At 40.4% G+C, this 23,122-nt stretch overlaps 1 protein-coding gene across 4 annotated transcripts; it reads left to right on the plus strand.

The window, feature by feature from the left end:
- Positions 1 to 22,808, plus strand: LOC144991148 (sister chromatid cohesion protein PDS5 homolog A-like). 4 transcript variants are annotated; one of them, XM_078944975.1, is made up of 33 exons: positions 1 to 171; positions 1,052 to 1,203; positions 12,043 to 12,246; positions 12,829 to 12,915; positions 13,186 to 13,283; positions 13,503 to 13,629; positions 14,021 to 14,101; positions 14,605 to 14,745; positions 14,921 to 15,036; positions 15,200 to 15,294; positions 15,385 to 15,530; positions 15,809 to 15,960; positions 16,152 to 16,265; positions 16,394 to 16,475; positions 16,552 to 16,600; positions 16,691 to 16,830; positions 17,035 to 17,150; positions 17,556 to 17,661; positions 17,771 to 17,931; positions 18,189 to 18,312; positions 19,194 to 19,352; positions 19,422 to 19,490; positions 19,585 to 19,721; positions 19,838 to 19,961; positions 20,149 to 20,353; positions 20,540 to 20,654; positions 20,749 to 20,881; positions 21,012 to 21,131; positions 21,274 to 21,336; positions 21,445 to 21,593; positions 21,673 to 21,760; positions 21,849 to 22,087; positions 22,288 to 22,808. In XM_078944975.1, the coding sequence occupies exons 2-33, from the start codon at positions 1,090 to 1,092 to the stop codon at positions 22,289 to 22,291; spliced, it is 3,858 nt and encodes a 1,285-aa protein (XP_078801101.1). In that variant the 5' UTR covers positions 1 to 171; positions 1,052 to 1,089; the 3' UTR covers positions 22,292 to 22,808. The 4 variants fall into 4 exon arrangements, with proteins under 4 accessions (XP_078801101.1, XP_078801105.1, XP_078801114.1 ...); XM_078944979.1 differs by having other exon boundaries at positions 84 to 389; XM_078944988.1 differs by lacking the exon at positions 1 to 171 and adding an exon at positions 632 to 654.
- The last annotated feature ends 314 nt before the right edge of the window (positions 22,809 to 23,122 follow it).

Genomic DNA, 23,122 nt, shown 5'->3' on the forward strand with positions numbered 1-23,122 from the left:
ACAGTGGCGCTTTCTCCCGCCATGTTTAGGGAACTGCACCACTCCTTTGAGACCGAGGGGGGCGCTGTGTACTCAGGCTTCACATAGACAGCGCTGACTGAACGGACAGAGAGCTTTGTGCCGAAAAACTAAGCCCAACCTGAATCAGACCAATGAATTAAAACGGCCCAGGTAAATACTTTGGAAGGAACGCTGGACTTGTGTCCCGGGATGCAGCATTTGATGGTTTAAAAATAGACTCATTCTGTATTTGTTAAGGTGTTTAAAATACTCCGTGGGGCAAGTTGTTGAGAGAGAGGAGGGCTCAGGGCGACGGTAGCAGCCCTGCCTCGCCTGTAAACTAGCGGTAGTACGGAGCGATGCTGGGAAGTTGAAAAAGACCTTCACAAGTAAATAACCTCAATTTTCTAACTTCTAAAAGTATCGGCATTAGTTAGAAATCACAGGAATTGAGCAGGATCGTGGCTGTTTTAAACAAAGATGAGACGATACTTCACTTCCTCTGTGATTGTATGTAGACGGAGATGTGATGGGCACCTGAACAGTTTGCGGCCTAGGCTAGCATCGGAGCGCTGCTAATGGGAATTAGCAGCTAACACGACTTCCTTCCCGCAAAATATTAGCCTGTGTTGTTAGCACTTCTAGCTAGCTAATGTAAGAATCAATATGACAGGAGCTAGACACCGGCTCCTGTTGTGTTTTTTGTAATTGCCGTTTTTATCCGGACTGCTTTTATATGTGTGTGTTTTTAAAGTGTAAGCGGAACTCCTTTCCCTATCTAAACGGAATTTCACGAACGATTTGTAAGAGCATAACTGCTGGTGTTTAGCTGGGGAAAATTAGCATGTAAGCTAATAACACACGCGATCCTTCTTCAGTGGTGCTATTTTTGGTCTAGGTGAAGGGATTTAATGTAATTTATCATTTGAATGTTGTTTTAGATCTTTTAAGAGGAAACTACAACGAGTGGCACACACTAGTCTCCCTTAAAGATGTGTTTTAGTAAGTGCGGTAGCATGGTTGTATTGAAGTAATGTTTTTTGACCTATAGAGGCCAGTAGAGACCGTGTGGACTGAGCATCAACAAGCATGGAGTTCGCGCAACAGCAGAAACCCACGGGGGACGGGAAAGTAGTCTATCCTCCGGGAGTGAAAGAGATTACGGATAAAATCAGCAATGACGAGGTGGTGAAGAGATTGAAGGTACGTTGATGAGATTTTACCCTTACGACCTATGACTTTGTCAAAAGTACTCAGCCTGTGACTCAGTGCCAAGATCCTCCTGACTTTGTGAACTTCCCATAAATTCTCTTTCTTTCTGTGTTTTGTAACGAAATCATGTTTTCAGTCTAATGTTGTGGTGCCCAGACTCTATGTTTATGTCAAGGTTTTACCTAAAACTATTCAGTGTTAGAATCCTTTCCTCACATTTATTTTTACACTGAAAGCTCAGTTCGGATGTTGAATAGCAGCAGCAACACTAATACAAATTTGTTTAGCTATTAAATAATGATAATCTTGTAATCTCATTTAAAAACGTCATTTACAATTATGCAGTTTAGCTCAGATCCAAAAACGTATGTTGTCTTCTAGGACATAGTTTCTGCAGAACGACAGTAGTTTATTGAAAATGCACAAGAACATGTTAAAAACACAATTTAACCGGTTAAGACCCCAGAACATGTAGGAATTAACCCTTTAAATATGTAGTCACAGCGCTCCAGTTTAACAAAATTAACTACTGTGGTTGTATTTTTAAAATGTGATGTCCTCGCATGTGATCCTAAGAGATTAAGTGAGAAAAGGGCAAATTGAGATTGTTCAAAACATAAACTTCAAACTGTTTTTTGACATTCATGTTATGAGGACAGGTATTATTTATGGAGAATAAAAAAGCCTATATCTTGTAACAGAGAAATTGTGTCACAGATTTAAAACTAATGGCATAAGCTGAGATCAGACTTTATTGATCCCCGGAGGGAAATTTAGTTGTTACAGCAGCCAAACAAGAAATATAACCGTTAAAAAAACAAATAGCAAGAGAAAAGACAGACGTAGTAGTGAAAAATGGTGGTAAAAGTACACGTCCTAATTGTACAGTTTAACTGCTTTTGGGACAAAGGACCTCCTGTAGCGTTCCTTTTTGTACTGAGGGTGCAGCAGTCTGCGGCTGAACAAGCTACTCGTGGTCCTCACCATCTCATACAGAAGATGAGAGGGGTTGTTCCGGATGCTGGACAGCTTGGTCAGCATCCTCCTCTCACCTACAGAGTCCTCTGAGTCCAGCCCAGGACAGAGCTAGCCCTCTTGACCAGCTCGTCCAGTTTCTTCTTGTCCCTGTCACACACCATGTCATTTATTTGAACACCTTTAAAATTGCTTAAATGATAAAACTCAGAGTGTAGCAATCATGTAACGTATGCTATAAATACATTGTTAAAGCTGACTGACTTTTCCATTGTCCGAATCAGACTGGTATGTTAGATTTTGAGAATTTATTGCTTCTTGTTGTGCTTTCTTGTTTATAGTTTAGTTAAAAAAAGTGTGTATCTTATGAAGTCCCTTCCTAGACACATTGACAAACCAAACCACCTTTTCAGTTCAAATTTTCACCATAGTATGTTAAGTTTTTAATCAACTAAAGGCTAGTTTTCATACAAACACTCACTGTAATAAGAGGCTACTTACTGGTTAATGCAGACTCTCCCTGTCTGCCTTGACTCTATGTTCTAAATCATGGGTCCCCAAATCCAGGCCTCGAGGGCCGGTATCCTACATCAACGGTCCCCAAACCCCGGGCCGGGGACCGGTACCGGTCCGTGGGTCATTTGGTACCGGTATGGTAGGGTTTCTGGAAAACCAGCAGGACACCGGCCCTCAAGGCCTGGATTTGGGGACCCCTCTTCTAAAGGGAGGGGGTGTCCCAGTTTTATTGTGGAAGAAGGGAAGTGCTATAGCCTTTCAAAAGAATTTAAAGTTTTGTAGTTGTATGCAAAATGAGAGACATTAAGAAACTTTTGTTTTTCAAAGTCCTCTTTTGATAAAATAATTCTTCATTTATCTAAAATTTATCAGTAAATTGAAGATGGAGTACCTTCAGATCAGAATATTGAAAGCAAATTCAAGACTTAGTTTTAATTTTTGCATTTTTATCCTGTCATTCTCCTATTAAAAAGAGTGCTAAAATGTGTGCATAAGTCTCTACATCCTGTCTGTGAAACCCGAAGATCTGGATTAAGAATCTAATAATGCTAGCCGTCCCTGTAAGACATATGTGCACTGTTTCATGTTAAACTCTGTACTCGACAGTTGTTCTTCTGCATTTGCATTCAGCCTGCATAGAAGCGCTTCAGTCACACATTAAACTAGGAATATGAAATGCTTTGCATTTTGCAGAATTCTCTTCTTTTTGTTTTTTTTAAAGAACGCTATGGATTTAATCAGTAATCTCTTGTGTAAATTAAACAAAGGTAGTAAACGTGATGTGAAAGGATGGTATACTTGCACTTTATAAATATAAAATAAAAACAAACTGAACTTTAATACAGCATTTGCAAGAACAAACAAGATTGATTTGGGAGCCTTTTGTTCAGTGACGTTTCTCAGTTTTTAAATGGATTATGGCATTAGAGAAGAGTCAAATGTCATTTGATTTGCCAGTGTTACATTTACAGCAGTAGAAGTTGTTTTCATAAAATGCAGACTAACTGGCAGGATCCTTATGCGACGATCTGGTTTGATGCCAAAAGTGATTTGCAGATGGAAGCGGCTACATCTGGGCTTAAAAAACAACAGCAGGCAAAGCAATAGAAGCAGACACCGTGACATAACATTATTTTGCTGAAAATTTCATTTCTGCCAGAGCAACAGGAAATGAAACATTGAAAACATAAATACACCATGTATCTACGTTATGACTCATGTCTATGTAAATGTTTGTGCACGTTTACATGAAATGCTGCGATTCATTTCTTTTGGTTATATTTGGTACCCGGTGTAGAGAACTGAAGTCCTTCAGTGCTGCTGCTAGTCATATAATAAGAGGATGGTTACATTAGTTGGTGGTGGTTGAGCAAATCAGTGTAACAAATATTTACCCACTAAGAATCGGTGGGGAATATTGAAATCTAGGCATTTATGGTGATTTTCTTTTTCCATACCTAATAGTGTGATTTCCATGTTGGAAAAATACGAAAGAAAGCTAAAAGGCATAAAATAGCTTGGATGCCTGGTATAATTTAGAATTCAGCGAGTCTGCGGCCTATGGCTGTTATTTAGCTGTATTAGTGGAAGTGTCTGTCGAGGGACTGAACGATTACAGGATTGATTCCCTAGTCTGCACTTACTTTTAAAAAGGAAGATCAAGTCTTTACGGGTTGCAAAGGGTTTGTGGGAAAATATTAGATTGGTTCTCAAGTTGCCCCTTAGTTTATTCTTTTTTTAAATTGATCTAACCTATTAACAGGCCAAATACCACCACTTCACTCATGCTTCTTACCCCCCCCCTCCAATCATACATACATCCCAGTAGGGATATGAAACCTGAGGTACCATTCATTCCTATTCCCAGAGCTATGGAGCATCTACAACACATTCCTTACAATATGATGACGCAAACATTTAGCAAATGGATTTGTCTTTTATGCTCTATGATGAAAGAATTATAGAAACCTTATAGAGTTTGGATTCTTAAATGCAAATATTATAATTTGAATCTTGTGCAAAATAAAAACCATTATTGGCTCATGTTTCTGTTTATGTTCAAATCTATACAGGTATAAAAAACTTTATTGAAAGGATGCTGATTACAGTGGCGATGATGTCAAAAGCTGAAATAATGTTTTTTAAAAGAGCAGGTAAATCTGTTGTAACAGCCTTCCCAGTGGTCTTTACCTCTTATTTGTTCTGTTTTTAGCCAAAATAAACAAACCTGTAGTTTTCTTGGGCAGTTTGAGCAGTGTGACAGGAGTTGGTCAGAAATTCGCCTCTGAGTTGTGGGCGGGACCATTGACATAGAAGTAAGCCTCCACTGATATCCATGATCCCTTTGTTTAGACTCTCCTGCTAGCTCACAGCCCCTCACAACCCCAGGCTAACGGTTGTAACTAAAATGGCGAGCAATATCCGAACTATTCAGCCATAAGGTTTTGAGCCAGATGCCAGTTCCGACGAAGAAACTGAAGACGTTAATGGATCTATTTGTCTGCATCAGGTTGCATCAGAGTGGGGCGGAGCAGGAAGACTTTTGCCCGCCCTTTTCAGTTCCTGCATCACAATTGAGAACTTTCTGAAACAGCTATTTTTTTTTTCATCTGCTTCAGATTCTCTACAATTTGATTCAAGAAATTTTAAACCTACACGTTTTTATATCCATAATATGTCCTCCATTATGAGAAAAATCCCCCAAAAATGTTTTTTTTTTTTAAAGTTCATAGATCATTATAGAAGAGCCTTAAGGCCTGTTCACACCGGGACGAATTTCGCCGGCGATTTTCGCCGACGTTTAACGCCTCGTGACTAAACAAAGGGCACCAACGAGAGTGTGCACACCGACGCGAAAAAACGCGACGCGTTAAAGCGTCAAAAAAAAAAAACGCCTCGGGTTCGTTTTTTTTTTTCGACGCGTCGCGTCGAAATCTACTCGACCAATGAGAATGGCGCTTTTGCTCACGTGTCTGGAGCTTCTGAAGTTACAGTAAAACACAACTTGGGGGCGCTCAAACACAAAACTGCCTTGCTGAGCACACATACCAGCGAAGAAGATAGACGCCGAGTAGCGTCTACACAGCCGCGAAGCAATAATGACGGACATTCTAAAATATCCCCGAACCAAGCACCAATTGGACCTACTGGTGCTTGAAATATTCATGTTTTCGTTGTTTGATTCTGACAAGCGTGTAAATACTTGCTCTCTTCTTCTGAGTGAAAAGCGACTTTAAGAAGCGTAAAGTTGCGCAGCGCCACCTTGTGTACAGGAGTATTTCTGTTTTACATTAAGCGCCATCTAATGTCAGGGAATGAAATTGCATGTTCGCTCCACTCATCGTCAGCGAAAATCGCCTGGGTGTGAACACAAAAAACGTGGCGAAAAACGCTGGCGAATAACGCCTGGCGAATATTCGTCCCGGTGTGTACGGGCCTTTAAGGCCTGTTCACACCGGGACGAATTTCGCCGGCGATTTTCGCCGACGTTTAACGCCTCGTGACTAAACAAAGGGCACCAACGAGAGTGTGCACACCGACGCGAAAAAACGCCAGGCGTTAAAGCGTCAAAAAAAAAAAAACGCCTCGGGTTCGTTTTTTTTTTTCGACGCGTCGCGTCGAAATCTACTCGACCAATGAGAACGGCGCTTTTGCTCACGTGTCTGGAGCTTCTGAAGTTACAGTAAAACACAACTTGGGGGCGCTCAAACACAAAACTGCCTTGCTGAGCACACATACCAGCGAAGAAGATAGACGCCAAGTAGCGTCTACACAGCCGCGAAGCAATAATGACGGACATTCTAAAACATCCCCGAACCAAGCACCAGTTGGAGCTACTGGTGCTTGAAATATTCATGTTTTCTTTGTATTATTCGGACAAGCGCGTGAATACTTGCTCTCTTCTTCTGAGTGAAAAGCGACTTTAAGAAGCGTAAAGTTGCGCAGCGCCACCTTGTGTACAGGAGTATTTCTGTTTTACATTAAGCGCCATCTAATGTCAGGGAATGAAATTGCATGTTCACTCCACTCATCGTCAGCGAAAATCGCCTGGGTGTGAACACAAAAAACGTGGCGAAAAACGCTGGCGAATAACGCCTGGCGAATATTCGTCCCGGTGTGTACGGGCCTTTAGAGTGAAGCCTAAAGGCCTGTTCACACCGGGACGAATTTCGCCGGCGATTTTCGCCGACGTTTAACGCCTCGTGACTAAACAAAGGGCCCCAATGAGAGTGTGCACACCGACGCGAAAAAACGCCAGGCGTTAAAGCGTCAAAAAAAAAAAACGCCTCGGGTTCGTTTTTTTTTTTCGACGCGTCGCGTCGAAATCTACTCGACCAATGAGAACGGCGCTTTTGCTCACGTGTCTGGAGCTTCTGAAGTTACAGTAAAACACAACTTGGGGGCGCTCAAACACAAAACTGCCTTGCTGAGCACACATACCAGCGAAGAAGATAGACGCCAAGTAGCGTCTACACAGCCGCGAAGCAATAATGACGGACATTCTAAAACATCCCCGAACCAAGCACCAGTTGGAGCTACTGGTGCTTGAAATATTCATGTTTTCTTTGTTTCGTTCTGACAAGCGTGTAAATACTTGCTGTCTTCTTCTGAGTGAAAAGCGACTTTAAGAAGCGTAAAGTTGCGCAGCGCCACCTTGTGTACAGGAGTATTTCTGTTTTACATTAAGCGCCATCTAATGTCAGGGAATGAAATTGCATGTTCACTCCACTCATCGTCAGCGAAAATCGCCTGGGTGTGAACACAAAAAACGTGGCGAAAAACGCTGGCGAATAACGCCTGGCGAATATTCGTCCCGGTGTGTACGGGCCTTTAGCGTGGTTTTAAAGGCCATGTTTGTGTTTGTTGTGAAACTGTATCACGGTTAAAGCTTAGCTTGAATACATATTCAAAAATAAAACATGTTGTGTAGATGCACACAATCCAGGAGCTTTTGAAATTGTTAGCACTTTCTTATGCAAAGAAAAGCGATGTATACGTGTGTGTGTCTGCACAGTTGTGTGTTGGCGGGAGAACTGCTCCTGTGTGTGCCGTGGGCCCATCCCCCACTCCTGCTGGCTGCCTGCCTGATGGTGGAGGGAGCTTTACCGCTGCACTTCAGCTCCTGAACACACCCACACACAGGAAGCGACAGCCTGACACAAAAATTCCAGACTTTTCCACAAAAACCTTAAGAGTGGTGTGACATATTCGGTTGTTTTGTAATTATAAGGGCTGAATAAAAAGCATACTAGTAACACTAGTAATTTTAACTTCAGTTGTTGTTATAGAAAAACTGATTGAAGAAAGATTTACGGTATGTTTGCGATGTCCGAATTCCCACCCTAATCCCCAACTATTAAAAATCAATATAGTGCAGGACTATGTAGTGCCCTGGGTTTTGAAAGCAATTCGTGCACCATGGTCACTATTTTTTTATTTTATTTTATCCAATAAGATTTCGTCGATTTCAAGAAGTTAAAATCTAATTGATATGAGCATTTTGCGACGACCATTTATGAATCCACTGTCTTCTGAGGATAGAAATATTGATGGTTTATTAAAAAAATAGATTTAAATTAAAAAAAAAATTGGCAAAAATTGTTCAGACGCAATGCATTGTGGTCTATATTCGCCAATCTAGTGAGCATCGATGCACACTGGTTTTCTAAGAAATTTTTAGGGTACTCGATTTTGGAATTGTAAAATCGGACATTGTGAAGGAATTTGGACACTACCTTCATGTTTGTTCATTTTTTTGTTATAAGTATTAGTGCTATCTTTATGGAGACATGTTAAACATGGGGATAATCTTTTGCATCACCCTTTGACTTCAACTTGGTTATATTGAAAAGCACTTCAGGTCGGATGAAAAAAGGCTTGCAGTTTGCTAAAGCTCACTGTATTTTTAGAGAATAGTTGCAAACTTGTAAAATCCGTGTAATGACAACAAAAGTACATGGCAGTATTAGGGACACCATAACAGAAGAAAAATAAATGCATATATGGAAAAAAAAAGTTGTACAATTCTGAAAAAAGAAAAAACAATTTGCATGAGTAAAGTTGTAAATTAATGCTTTAAAGAGTCCTAATTTTACTATAAAAAAAAGTTACATTTAGCGCTTTTAATGTTTCAACATAGACAGTTGAGCACTATCTGCTTAATTTATGTTGCACACAGTTAAGGGAAATCAGACGGACATCACACTACTCATGAATTTTTACTGTCACAAAATTGCAAATTTATTTACAAAAAGGCTCAACTTTATTTCTTGTAAAATTACAACTTTTAAATAATACATTTTTGAATATATTCTTTTAAAATGCTGACATTTTTTCTTTAAATGTACACCTTTATTTTTTGTAAAATGTTGACTTTTTTCTCATAGTTTCACAACCATTTTCCACAAAATTTTACAACTTTATCCTCAAGTTTAGATTTTTTCATATGATTGCTCTAATACTCATCGTACAAAAGAACCGTTTGCATCCCCCACCTCAGACTTTGTCCCTTTTATACTAACAGAGTATTTCTTCGTTGCACCTCCACTATGCCTGCGCAATAAATCGCAAATTTATCGTTATCGCGATATCAAGCTGTGCAATACGCTTATCGCAAAAACAATAAATGGTAACCTTAAATGTCCTGAAACAATCTTATGGCAGCTTGAAGTATTTAACGAATCAAATAAATCCTTCTATGTATTTGACCAATCAAATGTTGCCCTTCATGTTGTTGACCAATCAAATGTTGCCCTTCATGTTGTTGACCAATCAAATGGAGCCCTTTAATGTTAGACGTTTGCCTCCTATGTAGACGAGGGTCATTTGGAGTGTAATGCAAGTTGCGTTGACTTTTAATTAAATTAAATTGTTTCAATGAAATGGAAATGATTTTTGTTGTTGTTTTGGTATTTGTTCATGTATCGCAAGTTATGTCGTCATCGCAATATTGATCATTAATGTCGCACATTGCTAGTTTTCCTCATTGTGCAGCCCTGACCTCCACCCTCAAGTCAGTTCACACTGCACCCACAGGGAGGAATTATTCCTGCCCTTGAGTGCTCCGCAATTTATATCCAGCTCAGTGGCCTAGCGGTTAGGGCTCCGACCTGGAAGGTCGTGGGTTCAAACCCAGGCCGAGAAATACCAAAGACTTTAAAAATTGGACCCAATGCCTCCCTGCTTGACACTCAGCATTGAGGGGTTGGCTTGGGGAGTTGAACCACCAAATGGTTCCCGAGCGCAGCTGTGTCTGCAGCTCACCGCTCCCCCAGGGGTTGGGTCAAATGCGGAGAGCAAATTTCGCACACCTAGGTGTGTGACTGATAGTGGGACTTTATCTTTACTTTACTTTATTCTACAATTAAAGAGGTTGTAACTGCGGAGACCTTTTGCAATCAAAACAGATCTTATAATAAATGAGAAGGAAAAGAAATATGGCTGTATGCGCATGCCTGCTTGTGGAAGGCATCTACCTAAGACTTAAAAACAACACAGTTGTGTATCCTAATTTTCTTGTGAAGGTTGGCCCTTTCAGGAAAACTATGTACTTAAGGATGTAACTCTGGAATTGCTGGCTACTTTCAAAACCCACCCCTTGAGTTTCTTTGTGTCGACTTTATATAGAAAACTGGACAATGCTGTGTGTGACGTCACCCATAGAGAATACCTTACCTCCAGCTCCAGCGAAATGAAGCCTAATCATTAGCCATTTTTGCATGACACCCCACCATCTTGGAGCCAGACGACAGTGATTGATCCTAGTCGGTTACGTTTCTAGGGCAACTACTGTGGCCAATCATGAGTAAGCTTGTTAGAAGTCCACACTCCTTCCACTGAAAGCGGGCCAGGGAGAATGCGTCAATCAAATGTTCAAGGTGGGGGCCAGCATTATTATCACATGCTTTTTATTAGCCATCTGGTTGGTCAGTTTAGAATTTGAATAACTTGTGATAAAGAAAAAATGTAATGAAAAAAATAGATTAGCAAGAAAATATTAAGAAAAATGTATTGGAACAAGAACATTTAGTCTGACCAATGGAAGGACTTAGGCACAGCTGTTCTAAATAGAAGTCTCTGGGTTTTTGTTTGCTTGGAGCCAGCATGTACTTCCTATTTGGAATGCAAGGGGGAGGGGTCACTCAGTCCAGTTCTCTGTATACAGTCAATGGTTGAGGTGCAGACGACCCTAGCCTTAGCTTTGCTGATATGACAACTATAAAGTCTATAAATGAGCTGCTGGTTTTTTGTTCACACGGAGGGAGAAATGACAGTTCTGGAAGTTGTGCAATGAGTTCTCATGTCACTGTCATCCATCTTCTCTTTTTTTTTAACAGTTGCACGGATGTAAAACTAAAAAATGTATTGGATAAAAGTGAATACTTGCCAGAAAGTATCTGCTCTTTGAAGAGAAACCTTCATGTCAATTTAAATTGATGTCTGAATAACTTCTGTTATTATTAAAAATAAACCCCATCTACAAGTAAATTCAAAAATCGTGTAACTTAAGAAATCAGATTCACATCGTGTGTGTGGTTGCATGGAATCACACACAGTTTGTCTTCAGGCTTCAGTCATATCTGCTGCACCATTACAGAGCTTCAACTTTGAGACGTCTGTTCTGACCTCCAAGGTTTTAAATGAGGAAAAAGTTGCATGATGTGAACGTAGAAGCTGGAAAGACAGAAAATGAAATTGATGACAATAGAGCAGCTGCTGGTTAGCCGACTGTTACAGTAGAAATCAAAGCAATTGACAGCTGTACCATCTGTCCCTGATATGTTTAAGCCAATGATGGTTTAAACAGCTGCGTCATTTTGCTGTGTTTGCATTTGTATACTAATCTTGAATTCTGTCTGCTCAAGAATTTTATGTAAATAGTCTAATAACTCAGATCTTGAATATGACACAACCATGTAAATACATGTTTCATCATCTTTTCTGGAAGTGATTTATCTTACACAGAGGGGCTTTTCTGTGCTGTGGAGCAGCCTTCGACAACCTGTCTCTGCTTGACTTGATGAAAAAAATACTTTGTTTGCTTTTTTTGTTTTTACAAAAGTTTCTGACAGAAGCTTTCATTGATCCCTCTGGCATCTTTGAATTATAGAGGAGCAGCAGAGCTCAGATTCTGTTTTTTCTTGGTACATTTCTCAAGCTCAATCTTCGATCTCAAGCTCTAAACAAACATTCTGCATCGGGTGTCTTCATGAGCTATCATGAAGTCAGACTTTATTAGAGTAAATTTAATATTAAATTACAATAATTAAATTAAGGATCCTGCAGCCAACGACATAAATAAAAGTGATTTTACTTTAACACCTTCCTTTATCTTGACAGATGGTTGTGAAAACCTACATGGACATGGATCAGGACTCAGAAGAGGAAAAGCAGCAGTACCTTGGCCTGGCGCTCCACCTCGCCTCCGAGTTCTTCCTAAGGAACCCAAATAAAGATGTCCGGCTGCTGGTGGCCTGCTGCCTCGCTGATATCTTCAGAATTTACGCTCCCGAGGCTCCTTACACCTCCCACGACAAACTCAAGGTTAGCAGCTGATGCTTTACCCAACACAGTTTAAGTCAGAATTATGGAAAGATGGTTTAAATGCATCATATCCTGAACAATTCACAGGTGTATTGCCATTACCAATAAGAGAGGGGAGCCACCAATATATTTGACTTATTTTCTATGCCAACTTCACGATATTTCAAAATAAAACAAGCAATAAACAGCAGTCAGATAAAAAACGTTATGTTGTTAAATCTGCTTCTTCTACATCAAATAATAATAATGATAAAGTGTAATTATTTTTAAATTCATAACCATTACAAAAAGTAAGTATTTTAACTGCATTCTGACACTTGAACTAACAGGAACAAATGTGTTTTAAATCACTTTAACATTGGTGTTATTAGTTGTTTGCTCTGTAATTTAACAAGACTTTTGGAAAGAAAACCTATAGTTATTGATTTTCATTTGAAATTTGTTTCTTGATATTTACCTTTTTGCCTCTTCATTTAAATAAACAGACTTAAAAAGTTGTTTTGCTGTAAGAGTCCACTGCTAAAAGGGCAGATGTGTTTGTACGGATATTGGAACTGAGTTCAAAATGATTTATTTCTGCAGGACATCTTTCTCTTCATTACCAGACAGCTGAAGGGACTAGAAGACACCAAGAGTCCTCAGTTTAACCGTTATTTCTACCTGCTGGAGGTACAGTAGAAACGAAGCCCAACTAAAAGTCGCTTCTTCTTTCAGATTTTTGACAATAAGCTTAATGTCTTAATATATGACTATAAATAAAGTCATTTCTTTTATTTCTTTATTTATGTATTTTTTATTGCTATTTATATATTATTGAAAGTGTCTGTTTTTAGAATTTAGTCAGACTAAATGTCAAGTTTCTTTGTCTCAAACAAAATGCAGTCATGCACAAACCAATCAAGGTTTTTTTTTCCAAACGTTTTTTTTTTTTTTTTCTAGAACCTTGCATGGGTGAAGTCATACAACATCTGCTTTGAACTGGAGGACTGTAATGAGATCTTCATCCAGCTCTTCAAAACGCTGTTCTCCGTCATCAAGTAAGGCTTTAGAAACCTGCTCTTACCTGTAAAACTCTTCCTGCTGGAGACTCAGGCGGTCTGATAAGCACCTTTTGAAATAGACGGATAATTTACATCAAATACTGAGTGTCCGCTTAGTCATAGAACTGCTTTCCTTTTGCTCTTTTAAGCTAGTTTGTTTTAATGTTCCATTTAAGAAAAATGAAGTGTAACATTTGAGTGTTTGGTCTTGAACAGTAACAGCCACAATCAGAAGGTGCAGATGCACATGATGGACCTGATGAGTTCTATCATCACGGAGGGAGACGGAGTCACACAGGAGTTGCTGGATACAATCCTCATCAACCTCATCCCTGCACACAAAGTAAGACCGTAGACCCGTTAGCCATAAGGAGCCAAAACTCCCTGTTAGCTCAAGTCTATCTTTGAAATAGTGTTGATCAATTATGTTTATTTATTAATAAAAAAGTCTCTTTAATCGTCATATAGCTACATTTTCTAACACATATAGATTGAAACTTCTCCTGAAATTGCTTTATGAAACAAAAATGTGTTCTAATTTGAAAAGTAGTGTCTCTATTTATTAATGAGAAGCTCTTAAGATGAACTAAAAACACACACAAAAAAATGTTCTTCTGCAAATGGATGAAAATGTTTCATTCTCCCTGTCAGAAAGGAGGTTTCCTGTTTGAAATATTACTGCACATTTTTACCGTTTCATCCACTCACCACTCTTTCAACATTCCTTTGAATAGAATCTGAACAAGCAAGCATACGATCTGGCTAAGACCTTGCTGAAGAGGACGGTCCAGACCATTGAGACGTGCATTGCAAACGTAAGTTGTGGTTGTTTGTCTCCCCCCACTTTGGTTCAGGACTGAATAACTATGCGGGGAACTGCTACTCACCTCATGTGTTCATGTGACGTGTTTGCTTATTACTGCAACCAGAGTTATGTGAATGGCAGAAAGGCGTCTTTCCTAATGAAAGCTGTTTGAATTCTCCATAAGAATGGAAGGAAAATAAAGCACAATTCCCTGCAAAAACCGAATCTTAAGAAAGTGAAATTGTTTTTTTTTTTAAAAAGTCTTCTTTTCTGTTTTGCAAGTATTTTTTATTAAGAAAGTTTGTCTATAGCAAAACAATCTCAGTTTAAGAAAACAAGTCTTACTGACGATAAAAGGATTTTTCCTAAGATAAGAATTGTTGGTGAAACTTTTTAAAGAGAAATTTTCAAAGGTTAAGGACATTTTTACAGATTTTTAGGGGGATGTTGCTCCAGTGTAGGTCCTAATAAAAAAGTTATGATGTTTTGTCAATTCTTTCTTTCCTTCTGCAGTTTTTCAATCAGGTTTTAGTGATGGGAAAGTCATCAGTCAGTGATCTTTCAGAGCACGTCTTTGACCTCATCCAGGAACTGTTTGCCATTGACCCCATGCTGCTGACCTCAGTCATGCCCCAGCTGGAGTTCAAACTTAAGGTACTTATGGAACACAGGCCAGGAAAGCTCAGTCAGTCTCAGAACAGAGCAAAACCTCTTCAAAAAAGAGAAAAACCTACTGAAACATTTGGTCTATTTCATGCTCAGATTGAATGGATCACGTGGTAGTTGTACTTTTCTTCCTCTTATACTATACATGTCTGCACTTTTGCAGAGTAATGATGGCGAGGAGCGTTTGGCAGTTGTCCGGCTGCTAGCGAAACTCTTTGGGGCTAAAGACTCTGAGCTGGCCTCTCAGAACCGACCGCTGTGGCAGTGTTTCTTGGGACGGTGAGTCATCTCGATAACCCATAATGCAGCTGAAAACTTCTGTTAAAAGGCTTCAGGATTGTGTTTTCCTGCATTCTGGGGGAAGAAATAATCAGTTACACTTGTATTTTTGGTGTTTTTTTATGTGATATTTGGTTCCTAACGCCTTTTTTATGTTCTTTAGGTTTAATGACATTCACGTACCTGTCAGACTAGAGTGTGTAAAATTTGCAAGTCACTGCCTCATGAACCACCCAGACCTGGCAAGAGACCTGACAGGTGAGCTTTATTTCAGTCCCATTATGAGGTCTTCTGCTGGTCCCTGCAACTGTGCTGCAGTGAGTTAACGGCCCGTTTCCTTTAATCCAGAGTACCTGAAAGTGCGTTCTCACGATCCAGAGGAGGCCATCCGCCATGACGTCATCGTCACCATCATCAATGCTGGAAAGAAAGACCTCAACCTGGTCAACGACCAGCTCTTGGGTTTTGTTCGGGAAAGGACGCTTGACAAGAGGGTGAGTTCAACACCTGTAGTGCAGGCAGAGAAACAGAAATGTTCTAAATGCATCAGTCCTTAGCTGTAGTGTTGGTCCTTTAGTGTTCATCACTGTCTCGTATACTTTAAAACAAGTCATAGAAAGGAATTGGTCAACTTGAGTTTACTGATGTTTTTTAACATCTTCTGGGTTGTGGAAAGTGATCTAATGTCCTCGTTTTTAACACCAGGTTATTTAACCTAAGCAACAGTTGTGTTTACCTATTACATGTTTGTGTGTCCTCCTTGCCTCTGCAGTGGCGTGTGCGTAAGGAGGCCATGATGGGTCTTGCTCAGCTCTTTAAGAAGTACTGTTTGCACCATGAAGCTGGAAAGGAATCGGCTATGAAGATCAGCTGGATCAAAGACAAACTTTTGCACATCTACTATCAGAACAGCATCGATGACAAGTGAGAACCTATTTGTGCAGTTTTTAAAAAAAAATTGGGAATTGAAGCTGGTGCAGAGATTCTGATTTGCTTAGTAACGGACTCATCAGGATGGAGTGGTTACTCCCAACTTACGCTTGGATTATTTGTGCAGTCTGTTTTCCACGAAGGTGTTTGCTTTTAAGTGATTCATCGAAACTTTGTTTCTGCAGGTTATTAGTAGAGAAGATCTTTGCCCAGTACATGGTACCACACAGTCTTGATACAGAGGAGAAGATGAAATGTCTATACTACCTGTATGCCTGCCTGGACACGAATGCCGTCAAGTTAGTAAAACTTGTGATGTTTACACTTCTCTGCATAAACTGACAGACCCAGTCGTATTACGACATAGAAGCAGTTTTTTAATGAGTGTGTTCTGTTTTCCTCTCTAGTAACTGATCTTTTCTTTCAGGGCTTTGAATGAGATGTGGAAGTGTCAGAACATGCTTCGAAGTCTTGTCAAAGAGCTGCTTGACCTACACAAGCTGCCAGTGGTTTGTTGCCCCTCCAACAGCTTTAATTCAAACAAAAATGTATTCTTACTTAATTTCGTATCTCCTCTCCATTTAGTCTGAGGCCAACAATACATTAATGTCAGCAAAGCTTATGGGCATTGCGAGTAAGTTGGGATAAAAAGCACAGGCGCTACATTTCTATTTGTTTTTCCTGCATAGTTGACTTTAATCTCCCCCCCCTGCTGGGTTTGTAGAAAACCTGCCAGATGCTGGAAAGGCTCAGGACTTCATGAAGAAGTTCAATCAAGTGCTGACGGAGGATGAGAAGCTGCGAGTCCAGCTGGAGGTGCTCATCAGCCCAACCTGCTCCTGCAAACAGGCAGAGATCTGTGTGGTAAGAGAACACATGGATTCTTTCTTTCTTTCTTTTAATATTCTTTGTCCACTTCCCACATCATTGTATTGTTGTTTTGGTTAAGGCATGTTATTTTCCGACTCGCTAACGTGCTTGTATCACTCTCACTTGACTTGTTCTTTTGAATAGATGTACAAAGCAATTGGTATTTGTCACAAGTGTGTTGTTTTTCTGCGTGCACAGAGAGAGATCACCCGGAAGTTGACATTTCCAAAACAACCGACCAATCCTTTTCTGGAGATGGTCAAGTTCCTGCTGGAGCGGATCGCTCCTGTTCACATCGACTCTGAGGCCATCAGGTCAGAAAACCGGGAGCAAGACTTTACTCACATCATTTTATTTGAATCTGAATTCCAAAGGAATTGTGTTTGATTTCTGATTACTTATACAGGATGCCTGAATGTTCACATCTTTTCATGATAAGCATAGTTATTTGATAGGAAATGTGACATTTCTGCTTCACTTTTGGTGCTCCAGTGTAGTTGTATTACTACGCTTTTCTCAGTCACTGGGCCACCTAGTGGTGAAGCTGTGTAACTGCAGACCTCAATGTGGGCTGGGGTTTAACCCTTTACACTTGATGGAAAAATACTACAAAACCTTATACTCTAGTGACTACTTTTAACTTTGAAAGCTATATATATATGTGTGTGCAGTTGTTAAAGGTTTTATGTTTTTAAGTTTTGTAATCTGTTTCTTTCTAGTGCTTTGGTAAAGCTGCTGAACAGGTCTATTGAGGGAACAGCTGATGATGACGAGGAAGGCGTCACTCCCGATACAGCTATCCGCTCTGGACTGGAGTTGCTCAAGGTAACATGATTGGGCATCAACCAGTAGTGGGTGTAAAAAAAATAAAAAGTTTTGAGGGAAAAGCTCCACTAATTAAGGAGTAAAAATGATTAATGGCGTGTACTTTCAGGTCTTGTCGTTCACACATCCCACGGCGTTCCACTCAGCTGAGACCTACGAGTCTCTTCTCCAGTGCTTAAAGATGGAGGACGACAAAGTTGCAGAAGCAGCCATCCAGATTTTCAGAAACACCGGGCAGAAGATAGAGAGCGAGTTACAACAGATACGATCGTAAGACTGAAACCCGGAATTCTGCTTGATTCACATAAACATGCTCTTGGTTTATCTCACAATTTAACAGTTTTTTTGTAATATGCTTCCATTAAAAAAATATATATATATATATAATTTAAAACCCTTTTTTTGTTTGGTTGTTAAAAATGAACAAAAGGGGGTTAAAATACCAAACCAGGCCTTCTTCTTCATAAGAATTTAAAAACAAAAGAAACGCACACTCTCCTCAATATTCTCTGCTATGTGTCTTTTAGGACACTTATTCCAATCCTGCATCAGAAAGCCAAACGCGGTACGCCTCACCAGGCCAAGCAGGCGGTCCACTGTATTCACTCCATCTTTAACAATAAAGAAGTACAGCTGGCACAAATCTTTGAGGTAAGGAACCACATGTTGATTTTATTCTACACTGGTGTTCATGAGTTGAATTGATGGAACTCAATAGACTGTCCTATAATAACCTTAGAACTGTACAAGTATGAACATAAATGAATAGAAATTAGGTCCATATTAATCCACAAATACATATAAATGGAGCAGACTTGTTTGTTTGCCATCAGAAGTGCAGTAGTAGTTGTTGAACGTTTGAGGGGCACAGAGTGCATCTTTTTCAGCACATTCAGATTAAAGACTCGCTTTGATGAAAAATTGTGTTTTTGGTGTTTTTAATTTGTATTTGTGACATTTTTCTCATGATGGAGAGCATATATAAAGAAACGGGCTCAAAAGTGCATTTCTGAGTATTTATCATTTCCAATCGGTGTGAATCAGGAGCAGGCGAAAAAGTCCGTTTGAAAAAGAGCGTATTTGTGACGTGGAAAAACGCTGGGCGGGGCCACATGTCCGCTCCATTCTGATGCAGACACATAGATCCACGGACATCTTCGTTTTCCTCGTCTGATGTGGCATCTGGCTCAAAACCGTACGGCTGGATAGTTCCGATATTGCCCGCCATTTTAGTTGCACCGCTAATGTTAGTTAGGTTGGGGGGTTGTGAGGGCCAGTAAGCTAACGGGAAAGCGTGTTAACGCAGAACATCAGGAATAGGGAGGGGGAGTGGGGTTGCTTTGCCCCAATTTAAAGGTGTCCCTCTGCAGAAACTATGTCTAGAAAACGACACAGATTTTGGCTAAAAACATCATAATCTTAATAAAAGACCACTTTTAAAATGGATCAAAAGACGATCAAAGTGGGTCTTTGATCTCACGCTGATCCCAAACTTGTCCCACATTCACGGTGTCTCTCGTCCTTCACGGCAGCCTCTGTCGCGGAGTCTCAACGCAGACGTTCCAGAGCAGCTCATCACCCCGCTGGTGTCTCTGGGTCACATATCCATGCTGGCCCCCGATCAGTTCGCCTCCCCCATGAAATCCATCGTGGCTAACTTCATCGTCAAAGACCTGCTTATGAATGACAGGGTATGGCCTCCACATTCACATCCTTTTGTTTAAGCAGCAGCATATCAGTAGACGTGTTTGTTTGTACAGATGGCGGGGAACAAGAACGGGAAGCTGTGGACCAGTGATGAAGAGGTATCTGCTGAAGTTCTAGCGAAGGTAAGACGTTTTCATCATTTCTAACCCAATCCTTTCTAGGTTTTCTTTTAGGACCAAACTAATATTTTTACCCATAATCCATGTGTTGTGTCAGGTTCAAGCTATCAAGCTTTTGGTGCGATGGTTACTAGGAATGAAGAACAACCAATCGAAGTCAGCGAACTCCACTTTACGCCTGCTGTCAGCCATGCTGGTCAGTGAGGGAGACCTTACAGAGCAGAAGAAGATCAGGTATGCGCAGCCCAGAGCTGTCAATCACACATGACATCTGCTTACCGTCAGGTCAGATTAGAAACTCGTTGGAGTCGATGGTTTCGTTTCGATTGTTTTCATGTGTCTTCTAACAGTAACTCCGACATGTCCCGCCTGAGGCTGGCCGCCGGTGCAGCCATCATGAAGTTGGCACAGGAGCCATGTTACCATGACATCATCACGCCAGAGCAGTTTCAGCTCTGTGGACTCGTCATCAATGTCAGTTTCACCCTTTTCTGACATTTTTAATTGAATTTCTTGCGGCTGTTTTAAGTTATGTGCTGTTGGTTTAGTCACCTGAGCTAAAACGAGTTTTATTTATTCACATTTAAAAAAAACCACCTTCAGTAAATGTATTAACTTGACTAAAACTCCTGACTTATCTTTATTTTCCGTTTTGTTGCAGGACGAGTGCTACCAGGTTCGTCAGATTTTTGCACAGAAGCTCCACTTGGCTCTGGTCAAGCTGTTGCTGCCTCTGGAGTATTTGGCCGTCTTCGCTCTGTGTGCCAAGGACCCGGTGAAGGAGCGACGCGCCCACGCCCGACAGTGCCTCCTCAAAAACATCTCCGTTCGCAGAGAGTACATCAAACAAAACCCACTCGCTCAGGGTCAGTTTGTCCCAAAATGTGATAGGACTCCAATTTTTTAAAGATTCTATCTATGATCTATTAATTAATGGAATTCCAATAGCTAGAGGCAATTACCCAGCTTGCATTTCTCGTCTTTTTCTTTGTTTTTATGAATATGATTTTTTACCCCAAACTAAACGGATCCTTTTGCTTCTCCCTTGACAGAAAAACTTATTTCTCTTCTTCCTGAGTATGTCGTTCCTTTTATGATCCATCTTCTGGCCCATGACCCAGACTTCACAAAACCACACGAATACGAACAGCTAAAGGACGTCAAAGAGTGAGTTTTTGTCTTTCCATTTTTTCCCATGTATCCACCGTTATTTTAAAAAACAGCAGCCGTGTTTACTGTGTGTGTAAACTGATTATTTTAGGTGCCTGTGGTTCATGTTAGAAGTGCTGATGACCAAAAATGAGAACAACAGTCACGCCTTTCTAAGAAAAATGGCGGAGAACATCAAACAGACCAAGGATGCCCAGTGTCCAGACGATGCGAAGGCCAATGAGGTAGGGAGGGCCAACACTCCAACCTGAAACGGGGTCAAACGCGTACTACAAGTTCTGTTCTCATCAGTGCCTGGAAGAGATTGTTTTTGGTCCATTTGAAATGATTTGAACATTTTTGTTTTCCTAACAGAAACTGTACATCGTCTGTGACGTAGCTCTATTTGTGATCGCTAATAAGAGCACAGCGTGTCACTTGGACTGCCAGAAAGAGCCCGTCCTTCCAGGAAAGTTCTTCCTCATACAGGACAAGGTAACACACACAAACACACACGTGGGTTAGTTAGATCACATCATCAACCGTTTTCTTCTGGGAGGTTGAAACCATAAAGTGTGAAGACAACATTTGCATCGATCTGTTTTTACTTATATTTTCGTGTTTGTTTTTCCATCAGGATTTCAAAAACGATAAGGAGTACCTGACTGCAGAGATGAGACAAATGCTGCTCACTGGGAAGGTAAACTCCAAACACCGATTGTTGGATTCTAACCAGGAAGTGGTTTTTTGAAAGTAGGTAAATGGTTGCCGTGATCACGTTGTTGTGGTTTCTCTCTTGGTCTTGCAGCCTAAACCCGCTCCTGTTTTGGGAGCTGTGAACAAACCCCTGACGGTTCCAGGTCGGAGGATCTTGACAAAAACCACAACCGTTGCAGACACGACTACCAACACCAGCAGCAACTCGTCTCCTCTGGCCTCCACCATCAACAAGAACAGGTCTGTAAACCAGACGCTGATGCAATCATGTTATTGGGAAAAATGCTGATTATTTCACTCATTTCTTTATCTGACGTAGTAACAGCAGTGTCCCTCCCGAGTCGCCTGAGAGCCGAGTGCAAGAAAACAACGAGAACCCAGTAATCGAGAATGAAGAAGTGAAGAAGGTCACACTTAGCACCTGTTTTTTGTTTCTTTCCAAATGCCAGCGCACTTCTCTTTAAAGCCTTTTTTTATTATTATTCTTTCCTGCAGGCAGAACAGAGTCAGAAAGGAACTCCTCAAGCAGGAACAGAAGGAACACCAGTCAAACGACGCGGTCGACCTCCAAAGTCTGCAGCCTCTGCTCCAGCGGTGAATGAAAAGGAGGCGGCGGTGGTGGTGGTGGCGCCGGCCGGAGCTGGCAGAGGCAGAAAGAGAGCGGCAGACTCCAACTCCTCCACAGAGTCCATCAACATCAAGATGTCCAAACAGCAGCAGATTGACCTGCAGAGGTGAGCGCACGCTGGGCCTTGTTCCGACTCGGGCAAAGCAAACGTTTTTCAGCTTCATTTCTGCATGAAGATAACTGGGAATCACCTATTTTTCAAACGCATCCAGCAGCTTTTAGGCTGTGATCAAACAAAAGCAGAAATCTGGAGACTAAACGAAGGATTCAGTGCCGACTCTAATGTTAAACGTTTGTGTTTTTCAGGTAAAGAGGACCTCACGACAACCACAAAAAAGAAATCATGACTCTGGAGAATGGGCCAGAATCTTCCTTTGTACCTTCTCACCTCTTAAAGCTTTCCTAAAGATATTATGGACCTTTCTAAAAAAAAAAAAAAAAAAAACAAACACAAAAATACACACACAACCCTGCACACATCCTAGATTTTAAACACTCTGCAGTCATGAAATAGAAGCTCGCAGTATGTAGGTCTTACTCAGATATTTTTTCCCTTTGTGTTTGTTGTTCTTTGCTTCTTTGTGAAGCCATTTTTAAGAAAAGAAAAAAGACTGAGTGGGGGGGAAAAAACATGGACATTTTACAAATATTTTAATCTGATTATGATTGTTGCTTATTAAATTTCCTGGGAACAAAGCTTTGGGTAATGACTCGACCTCTTTCTGTGTTTTTTTTATTTGGACTAACGTTTTTTTTTACAGATATAGTTTGTAAATATGCGTGAGCAATTTATTCTTTAACTTTCAATAAATCCGATTGAAGCGAAAGCAGTTTAATCAGTGATTTAAATAAATGGGTTTGTTTAGAAGCTGCTTCCAGACGTCGTTTCACCAGAATACCTTTGAACTGTCCGGTCTCATTTATTTAGTCAGCGGTGCTGAAATGAAGCTGTCCTCTTTTTTATTTAGTCACAATTTTCTATTTTTGAAGACATATTTACTCATTTGTGTTCATCTTTTTCCTCTTTTACAAATGTCTTTTTTATAGAGTAAAATGAGTTGGACGATGTTGTTGATGCTCATTTACCTTTTATGTAGTAGAATATTGCTTTTTATTAAGGTTTTTTTTTTTCCTTCTCCCA

This window comes from Oryzias latipes, chromosome 1 (genome assembly GCF_053564925.1).
Source record: "Oryzias latipes strain Hd-rR chromosome 1, Olatipes_Hd-rR_3.1".
Taxonomy (NCBI): Eukaryota; Metazoa; Chordata; class Actinopteri; order Beloniformes; family Adrianichthyidae; genus Oryzias; species Oryzias latipes.

Excerpts from the sequence above, each read along its gene's own strand:
- LOC144991148 (XM_078944975.1), top strand. The coding sequence starts at position 1,090 with ATGGAGTTCGCGCAACAGCAGAAACCCACGGGGGACGGGAAAGTAGTC. Across the intron at positions 19,722-19,837 it reads ACAGAGCAGAAGAAGATCAG|TAACTCCGACATGTCCCGCC; the intron begins GTATGCGCAGCC and ends GTCTTCTAACAG. Across the intron at positions 21,132-21,273 it reads TCTTCCTCATACAGGACAAG|GATTTCAAAAACGATAAGGA; the intron begins GTAACACACACA and ends TTTTTCCATCAG.